The sequence below is a fragment of the Neospora caninum genome, chromosome III, assembly GCF_000208865.1.
Source record: "Neospora caninum Liverpool complete genome, chromosome III".
NCBI classification, from domain to species: domain Eukaryota; phylum Apicomplexa; class Conoidasida; order Eucoccidiorida; family Sarcocystidae; genus Neospora; species Neospora caninum.
The window spans coordinates 1,220,329-1,229,939 of record NC_018388.1 but is presented as its reverse complement, the minus strand read 5'-3'; the positions used below and the strand labels follow the sequence as shown (position 1 = coordinate 1,229,939).

Sequence of the window (9,611 nt, the reverse complement as noted above, 5' to 3'; positions counted from 1 at the left end):
ACCGTTTGCCGCGTTCGCCGAGGTGAAGACCGCAGCGCGACGCTGAGCGAGATCATACACATAGAGGCCAGAGAAAATGCTGCATGCACACAAATATATTCACGCATGTATGCATAGATCTAACTCTAGATGTACATGCTTTTTTGCACGTGCTTGCTTCTGCATGCTCGTATGAAGCCGTGTGATACGAACAAAAGGGTTGATTGTTGACATCAAAATACGGCGTAGGCGCCAATCGGTACTCTTCGGAGGCATTGTTACGTGCATTACCATCCACTGGCTTACTTGCCCAGTTCATGACTCGTCGAGCCTACGTCTCCCTGATACAAATTTATGCTCAACTCAGAGGTATTTTCGACCCCAATGTTCCGTTATGCCTCAATGTAAATCCGTGTCCTCTATCTCCATGAACATACAGACATATATATATATATATATATATATATATAATTATGCTCATATGTCTAGGGTTGTAGATGAGAGGCGACCGGCGAAAAGCAAAAACACCACAACCGATGTAGATGACTCACGGAGTAGTTGTCCTTCACAGGGAAACGACAAGACACCGTATTTCATCATTTCGTACAGCGCCATGTGAGCGGTACACTCATCTATCTGTCAATGTCTCTCGAAACGTATGTATATTATGTGTATGCGTTATATATGATTTAGACACGGAACTCTCGTGTCTCCCTTTTTGAGACAGCGTCTGTTGTGCATGTGCTCATGATGCCGGTTGTGCCAGCGGCGAGACGCAACCCGGCGCCCCGAGATCATTCAAACGAAGATGACCGGTTTCATCGTCTCTGCATCGCGGGAAGAAATCAAGCCTCCATCGCGGTTTTTCCACAACCCAAACGCGAAAACGTCAGCCAGCGTTCTCCCTCGATCCTTGCAAAATACACCAGTGCACCCTTGTACATGCACGCCTACACCTACTTCCAGATATATATATATATATATATATATATACAAGTGCCATCAGATGCCTCAGGGAACCCAGTGGAATTCAGAATGAGGCTGTCGTGAACTATGGATGATCGATATATCGGCCTTCCTTCTTAGTTTGCCCCATGCGTGTCGCCAGCCACATCTATCCCTCCAACCGGCTTCCCTCCCTCGCTATATATATATATATATACATGTATATACAGACATATGGATAGTATTCAAATGTATAGATGTATACATTTCGACATAGTGTACGCACCGTACACAGGCGCAAATGGGAAAAATCGAGACAAAGGGTTTTTGTTTGGAAGGTCGATCGAGTGACAGATTGATGAAACGTTCTTGCGGAGCCTCCCAGAGTTCGCTCGTGCCACATTTATCAACGCCTTTTAAAGGAAATGTTTGTCCTGAGGGCGTCGAAGTCAGCAAACGTGAAGGTGTACAGGATGCGCTCTCTCCGGGCTTGGGCGGCTTCACTCCGCGAAGACACAGCCTCGTGTGGAATAAGACTGTTTTCTGTTTCTCCAGCAAAGCACACATCGCTGCCCCCCCTCGGCATCCGGTTTCGTTTCCGCCCCAAGGGCAACAAAACCGAGTTTAGAAGTTTTTCTACGTAGTCCCCTTTGTCTCTAGTTCGCAGTCGCACCTCTCGGCCGCCAGCGGCCGCTTCCCGTTCTGCCTCGTTTCTTGTCCTCTCCGCTGAGATACGTCGCCCGTCTCGCCCTCGCCCACCCAAACAAATGGCGACACCGAGCCGGCACTCGGCGTCCATGCGCGTCAGACACGGCGGCTCCAAGCTCTCAGAGAGAAGCGGAAGAGAATCGGCGACCGAAGAGGAGGTGAACGACAGACAAGAACATGGCGCCGAAGGACAAGAGAGGGAAAGAGAGTCAGAAGACCCCGAACGAAACGCAGAGGGAGACGAACAAGATACAGCACATGCAGTGGACAATGGAAGAGCCCGTGAAGACGCCAAGCAGTGCTGAAGCGGGGAGGCGGCGGTCAAACGCCTTCGTTTTGAAGACGGAGATTTTCCTCGCCAGCTCGGGGTGTCCTCTGTTTCTTTGTGGCCTTCACCACCTTGTTCTCTCTCTTCCTGAACGTCGGGCTCCTCTCCGTCTCCCTCTGGTTCTCCGTTCGCACGTGCGGGCGCAAGGAGACGCCCCGTGGCTCTTCCGTGGGCGCGGAGAAAAACAAGCAAAGCCTGGATGGGCAAGAGACTCTCGGGAATCAAGGGAACGAAGACAAAGTGGCGCAACGGTGAAGCGTGCTGCGTGTCCGGCTGTCTAGACACCCCGGCGCTTCGCACGTCTCCACATCGAACACAGACACAGGCGCCCGCAGGGAAGAGGAGACAGCGCGGGTTTGGCTCCGTGAGGCAGGCCCCGGAGAGCGCAGGAGAACGCGAACAAGCGTCGAAAAGTGCAGACGCGTCGGGAAAGCAGTCAGACGCTTGCAGGAGAGAAGCGCCCCTGGAGGGCGAGAACCAGCAACGGACAGGACCGCTTCGGCTGTGAGGAAATTCTCTACCGCCCACAACCGGGCCTCCGGTTGACGCACCGTAGACCCATTGCTTCTCGAGTTTAGGAAGCGAAACCTGGGAAGCTAGGGTCACCGGGCCAATAGAGAGAAAGGCCGCAGGAGTTCGCTCTTGAGATGAGCTTCCCATGCTGCTGTACATACACCCCGGCGGAGAGACGCGAGAGGGAGAAGGCAGCTTACCGCGCGAGGACGCGACGCGCCGTTCTGCCGTCGCAGATTCGAGAGTCGCCACAAGTAGTTGCGTCTGCTTCTGCTCCGTTTCATATGCGGGCCAAGAGGCTGGATACAGCACATATCCACTCTCGACAAAGTGCCACGATGGAGATGCGAGTAGAGATTGAAGCAGTGAGGAGCTGGCTGTTTGAAAACGCATGCATGGGGCCGAAAAACCAAAGTCGCCTCTCCCCGGGGAGGTTCCAAGGGGTGTCTCCATTGTTCCAGCCTCAAGACATTTTGAACCGACTCAGATTCTTCATATATATTCAGATGCAAACTGGAATATACAGAGAGAGGTCTACCAACGACATGTTCGTATATACACTTATATGAGGGATACACATATGCGGGACCATAGGAAAGGACGAATGTAGAAATCTTGCCACTGTTATCACTCTTTTTTCCATATACATATTAATATATATCTATATATATGTATATATATGTTGTAGATCTGGTATACATGGAAAGAATGAGAGATAGATGGCGAGGGAGAAGCAGAAGTACCTGTCGCCACAGGTGTAACATGAAAGTAGCTATGTCACGCGGAAGCAAGTGTTGTGGGAATAATCTGATACATGTGGTTTCTTTCCAGGAAATGTGGATGTCTCCGTGTTTTCACATCTCTCTGTTTACTTTTGGCGGTTGCGTGCATGCCTAGAGGCGAAGACCTAGCACCGCGCTCGCCCGGCGCGAACCACAGAGATTCCACACACCACCTTCGTGCGAGGGTTTCAGGAAAAGCACAGAAGATCCGTTGGCGATCAGAGACATTCAGGATTTCTCGCATGTCCCGGCTGAATGCAATGACTGCAGAAACAAGCGCCTTTCTGCCTGCCAGCGAAGCGCGCGTTTGACCGAGCAGCGCCGCCGGCCGTTTGCATGCGCATGCAATGCGAAAAGCAGGACCGATGGCGGAACTGAGAGGGGAAGAAGGGAAGATTACGCGAGGATTTCTCAGACGAAAAAGAAAGTCTTCTTCCCTCTTAGAAGTCGTCTCATGTTGCGAGTGAACGCGAAGGCGTTTTGGATCTTTTCTGTCAAACCACGGCTCATGCATGCAATCGTGTACACCCACCTGTATATACACAGTCGATCGCTAGGAAAGCCACGCACCTTCACGAAAGGCAGTACACATCATCTTGAAATATGGATTTGTGTATCTTTGGCGAGAACGCATATGCGCATTTTTGTGCCCATGTAGAGGTGCGTGTGTGCACGAAACACCAACATTTTTACAGGTGCCTATGCAGATGCCGTTTGCATCGTTAGCTGGCCTTTTTGTCTGTCATCGGAGACACACTTTGTAGATCTGTTTCCAAGCAACGCGCTTCCTTTTTGTCAAGAGCCCGTGCCGTTTTTGCCTCGCGAATTTCGTCATGGTGCTCTCACTCGTGTGTTTGTCTCTCTCGTGGAGTGTCTTTTTGCGTTCGGCGTCAACCCTCTTGCCCTCGCTCGCCCTGCGGCGACGGCTGTTCGTCCAAGAACGCCGAACCTGCCTCCTGTCCGGTATCTCGCTGTTCACGAAACACAGCGCCTTCGTTCTTTTTCTCGCCGTGGGTAAAGGCGCGGAAACAGGCCTCTGGGCACTCTCCCTTCTCGCCGTCGGTCGTGCCTCGTTCGTTTCCGCGGTCGACAGCAGCCGAGCGTGGACGGACCTGATTCCCGCCCATTGGCATCTATCCTCGTTTTCTCTTCGCTTGGTGCTGGGCATTTCCGTTCTCCGCAGCCTCGCGTTCATCCTGCTCGTTTTCAAGTCCTGGATAGAGCAGGCAAGAGCCCGGGACAGAAAACTCGCCGTGTTTGTCACAGGCGCTTCCTCAGGCATTGGTTTGCAAATCGCGCGCCTGCTTCTCGCCCTCGACTTCTTCGTCATTGGCACGCACCTGCACACAGAGGAGTCTCGGCTTATATTCGGAGAAATCCACGGGGGAGATGAAGGAGTGCCTGCGCCACGCTGTGGCGAGGGGAAGTTGCAGGAAAGACAGAAAATCACGCAGGACCGGGAGAAAAAAAAAGATGGCGCCGAGAACGAGGCCGAGGCGAGGCACGGGGACGCGATCGGCGAAGAAGCTGCAGGTGAACGCGAGAAACGCGAGACCGAAGTCGATCATCAGCAAGGCGAGACACGTTGGCGGAGGCCCGAAGACAGGGCGGAGACCAGGCGAGGAGGAACTGGCGGAGAAGCATGTGCTGCGGCAGTCAAAGAGAAAGGCGACGCAGGAGACGGCATGAAGTGCGAAGCGGGCGACGGGGGGGACGAGGCGATGAAGACAGCCGGGGTGGTATCTGCGGGGACGACGCGAGAACTGCCCGTGAAGGAGCGCGAGGGAGCAGAGACTGCCGAGGAGACTCCACATGCAGAGAAGGCTCCGCGCGACGGCGGCTTGACCCTTGCCTCCAGACGCGCCTCTCCGCCGTCAAACCCGCTCCTCCGTGGCGCGGATGGCACTGGCGAGGCATCCCCCGTGTCGGCGCCCTCTCGCCCTTCTGGCTCCGCTTCTTCAGCTCGCCCCTCCCGTCTCCTCCTCCTCCCCGTGGACGTAACGCAATCCGCGGATGTCTCGCAAGCGGCTTTTGCCGCGGCACGCTTCCTGAGGGAAAACGACATTCCGGGGCTCTACGCTGTCGTGAATTGCGCCGGCGTCTGGGACTGGAATTTTATTCAAAATCAGAGTCCCCAGGCGAGTCTTTCTCTCGAGGAATATGTATATATGTATACATATGTACATGTTTCCACATATATGTAGGCGCAAATACACACACGTTCGTACACCTGCACTCACGCAGATATGCTTTTTGGTACATAGAGTGGCAGCCTACATTACGCGTTGACACGTACAGACATGTGCAGGATTATAGACACCAACCTAGGTATGAAACCGAACAGACACCTTTCTCTACACAGTGTACGGTCACGTACGCAGAGTGGAAATGAGCAGGTGTGAAGCCAGAGTGGTAACCAAGTTCATCTCGGGGTCACCCCAAGACTCTTTCGACTATGGGAGTACGCAAATAATGGGTAACAGATGTTTATGCAAAGAGCCGGCAGCGCACACAGCTGCGTTTGCTCCTGTCTCCCCCACTCGCGTGTCGAAAAAAAGAGAATCCCGTCTCCGCCACTGTGGGGCGTAGGTGTATTGGTCCTATCTGTATATATGCTTACGCTGACTCTATCCACGCGTCTGCGTCTATTCAAACTAGGCGCACCTTTTTTTATCCACGTGCAGTGAAACAACTGGGCAGCCCGTTGTGAGCGACTCAGCGGCAAGACGCTCGGAGGCTGAGAACAGACACCATGGGTGAATCCGAAGCGTTTTCGTCTCACGGCGTTTTCGTTTTTTGGGTTTTGCGATCTTCAGGATATGGCGGAGTCTGAGTTGGTGTGGACGCGTCTCCTCGACGTCAACCTCCTTGGATCTGTCCGGGTCTTACAAGCCTTCTTGCCTCTCCTGCAGGCGTTCAACCTTTCTGTTGCCTCGTCTGACTCTCGCTCAACGCCGCCAGCTTCCGTAGGCTCGGGGACTCCTTCGTCAATCTTTTCGCTCTTCGCGGCCCGCGTGTCGCATGCACTTCGAACCCGATTTCTCCCGCCGCTGAGCAGTCGCGTCGTCTTTGTCGGCAGCATTCTCGGCCGCCTCTCCGCCCCCGCACAGACGGCGTACTGCGCCTCCAAGGCTGGTGTTCGGCTGCTCGCGGAAGGGGCTCGGAGCGACCTGAGAGAAAGCGGAGTCCACGTCGTTCTCGCCGGTACGCGAAAAAGTGTTTTCAGTTTCTTTCGAAACTCGAAAAGGCTTATGCTCTTCGAGACGGAAACGCGTGTTCGCGTCGCAGATGGGGAGGTGACCGTCCGTGTCGATCTTGGTTCCAAACACGTGGGAAGAACTTCTGTTTAAACATTTATATATACATATATGTATATCTAGATTTACGCCGGGTATGCAATTTGTGCATATACGTATCTGCCTGTGTATCGGTAATATAGCAGTATATATATATATATATATATATATATATATATATATATGCTTGCCTGATTCTGTGTAGGATGGAGTAGGTGATTTTCCCTCTCGACGCGTCTAGGAATGTGGGAAAGACGAGTGGCGCAGTTCAGTTCCATCTAGTCTCGGAAGGCTCTTTCGTTTTCTGTAAAGTGCGAAAAACGTCTCACTCCTGGTCTGTGTGTTTCAGAGCCGGGAGCAACACGGACCCCTCTGTTCGACAAGGCCCTGTCACGCATGCGCCCCCGAAGCTCCTCAGTTGGACAGGCTTCGCCGCCTTGTTCTTCCTCTCTACTGGCTTCTCTTTCTTCGCTCCTTGTTTCTTCCTTTTCTCGCTCGTCGTCTTCTGCGGAGTCTTCGGCTCTCTTGAGATCTGTCTCGGCGACGGCCAAGCGGCGGGGCTCTGAAGAGCCACGCGAAGAACAGACGGAACGAGAGGCTGCCACCTGCGGAGACAGGCCTGTCCACGGCGCTAGAGAGCGCCTGTTTGTCGCCCAATGCAGTAAGTGAAGTCCGGGCATGCCTGTGGGTCGGAACGCACGCTTTGCTGCTTTCCGCGGTGAGCGGGGAGGTGATCTCTGTTGCCTCTGTTTGTCTCAAGTGAAGCGCCCGAGAGCGCGGTTCATTCAGCGACGGTTTGCTGTACTGCGCCCAACGCGCAGAGATGAATTAGCAAATCCATAACTCTCCCGGTTCGCATTGTCCTGTGTTCCAGTCAGGGGACGCGAAGGCGGTGCGGGTAGACGGCCGCAGGGTGACGCACAGGAAAAGAAGCCGGGCAAGACAACGCCGAAGAAAAGAAAACAAGACTTCGTTTCTTTTGCGGCTGCCTTTTCAATTCTGCAGGCCGTCTGCGCGCCGTGGCGTCAAGGCCAGAGACAATCGCTCGGGAACTCGTTTCGGCCACGCTGTGTACGTTGACGCCGCGAACTGCTATTACTGTCGGGTGGGATACCTATGTCTGGGCAGCACTTCAAGTATTACCCTTCTGGTGTCGAGACATCTTCCTAAACCTTGTTTTTTTAAGTCCCGTTTTTCATCGGATAACAGAGGTGTTCTGCCCATCAGGCTGAGGTCAGGGAGGAGCGTAGACACCGTGAGTTTCTCTTTTTAAGGATGACACAGACCAGAGAGTGAGCGGCAGCGTATGGCTGCGACCAAGCAACACCGAGGATCGGGTTCAGGCCTTCTGAAGTGTTCGCCTAAATCCTTGGTCTTAGTTCGCGACGCTTGGGGCGTGCGGTCCCGTGCTAAGTGAATGGTAGAGTCGTTTCCGCGACATGTTTCCTGAATCGTTTCTTGTCTTCTAGCCAAAGGCGACAGAGCAGTCTAGCGTGGCGACCGCCGACTCAAAACTCAGCGAAGAGCTAACAGACGTTCAGGTGGTCAGTTTCCACCGGCACTTCAGTTCAGCAGCGCATGTCGGTCCGTACATTTAATGTGCGCACATACCTGTACACGAGCAGAGAGAATCATGCGGCAGTTAGCTTGTGCCCATACTGCTGGTTGGTGTGACAAACCCTAAACTTGAGAGTCAATACCAGCGCCACGCGTGTAGCAAGTGGATCTCTCAGGCTTCGTCAGTACCTCGAGTTGACCGTTTGTGAGACCGGTCGAGTTGGAATTTGTCAAACACACACTGACGAGGCTGGGTAGTCAGCGACAGGCACTCCACAAAAATGGAGCAATGCATCGTTTCGAACTCGCCGTTTGCCGGTGGGCACTCCACGGCCTCTGGTGCGATTGGAGAGGCTCATATGCGAAAAGGAAAATTCCCAGCTTCTTCCATAGATGGTAACGAGTTGCTCGTGCATTCACGCAGAGGCCACCCACGCTTACAATGCACGTATGGAATTAAGTACGCAATCATGAGACATTTACCGCGTTGTTCCAGCAGTATACTGGGAACAGGTCACCATCCCCTCCTTGCCGAGACGGCTGAGCCCCCAAACATCCCGTACTGAAGGCAGAAAGATCTCCTGTTCCAACAAAAGACCGGGAGTGTAGACGACAAAGATCGCAGTAACAGGACGCCCTTCCTTCGGCATTATCTTGAAGCGCAGTGCCACTGTAAACCGCCATAGTGAGTCATGTATGTACATATATATATATATATATGCATACGTATATGCAGACGCACATGCACGTGTTTAGGATGGCCCTGGAGGGGGTGTCCTGCCAAGCATGTCGGCCTGTATGCAGATGTTGCCGTGTTCGGGAAGACGGAAGTCTAAGCGTGGCAGATTAACAACGTGAAAGTCCTCCGGTAGAACGCGTGAAGGCTCCGCGCAGGCCTGTGCTTGGTCCAGTAAAAGCACTTAAGTGCACGGAGAGACTACAGCCGCTCGAACCAAGCCTAGTCTGTAGTTCTTCCAATCTCTTGCCGACCTCGAGTCTTTTGGTGAGTGACACGGCACCGCCACGTAAAGGCCCTCTCGCCATCGGTTTCACAGCGTCGAAAGGGGACTGGTGCAGTTGAGGCGGCAGCGCCGTGCGCTGTCGACACCGGACAGCTTGCCGTCCGGTTTCAGCAACTTTTTTGTCACAGACGCGTGTTTGGTTTTTCAGGTGAGCGACAGCAGAGCGCATCTGATCGACATGGACGGTGAAACCGAGCCCCCAGAAATGACTGGAAATGACGAATCACCAAACACCCAACGAAGCGACGGTTTTTCGGATCGTCATTCACCCCCGAATGTATCGCCTTCATCAGAGTCGTTTCTCTTTGGAGAAGAAGACTGGGCCTCAGCAGGGAGTAGAGGCGTAGAAACGGCAACGGACTGTTTGCAATGGTAGCTCTGCGAATGACAAGGACAAGCAAGTTGTCAAGAGGGAAACACAGGACTTGAGGAAACGCTGGCTGTAGTCGACGATTAATATACCACTGACATAAAGTCCCGC

The 9,611-nt window shown here is 53.3% G+C and overlaps 2 protein-coding genes across 2 annotated transcripts; one reads left to right on the top strand and one right to left on the bottom strand.

The window, feature by feature from the left end:
• Positions 1 to 1,330: 1,330 nt before the first annotated feature.
• NCLIV_008290 (conserved hypothetical protein) lies at positions 1,331 to 2,926 on the bottom strand (the record flags this gene model as incomplete). Its single annotated transcript, XM_003880344.1, has 1 exon — positions 1,331 to 2,926. The coding sequence occupies one exon, from the start codon at positions 2,924 to 2,926 to the stop codon at positions 1,331 to 1,333; it is 1,596 nt and encodes a 531-aa protein (XP_003880393.1).
• A 1,162-nt stretch (positions 2,927 to 4,088) lies between these two features.
• Positions 4,089 to 7,117, top strand: NCLIV_008280 (putative short chain dehydrogenase domain-containing protein; the record flags this gene model as incomplete). The annotated part of the gene is made up of 3 exons (XM_003880343.1): positions 4,089 to 5,417; positions 6,072 to 6,459; positions 6,903 to 7,117. The coding sequence occupies 3 exons, from the start codon at positions 4,089 to 4,091 to the stop codon at positions 7,115 to 7,117; spliced, it is 1,932 nt and encodes a 643-aa protein (XP_003880392.1).
• Between the last annotated feature and the right edge of the window lie 2,494 nt (positions 7,118 to 9,611).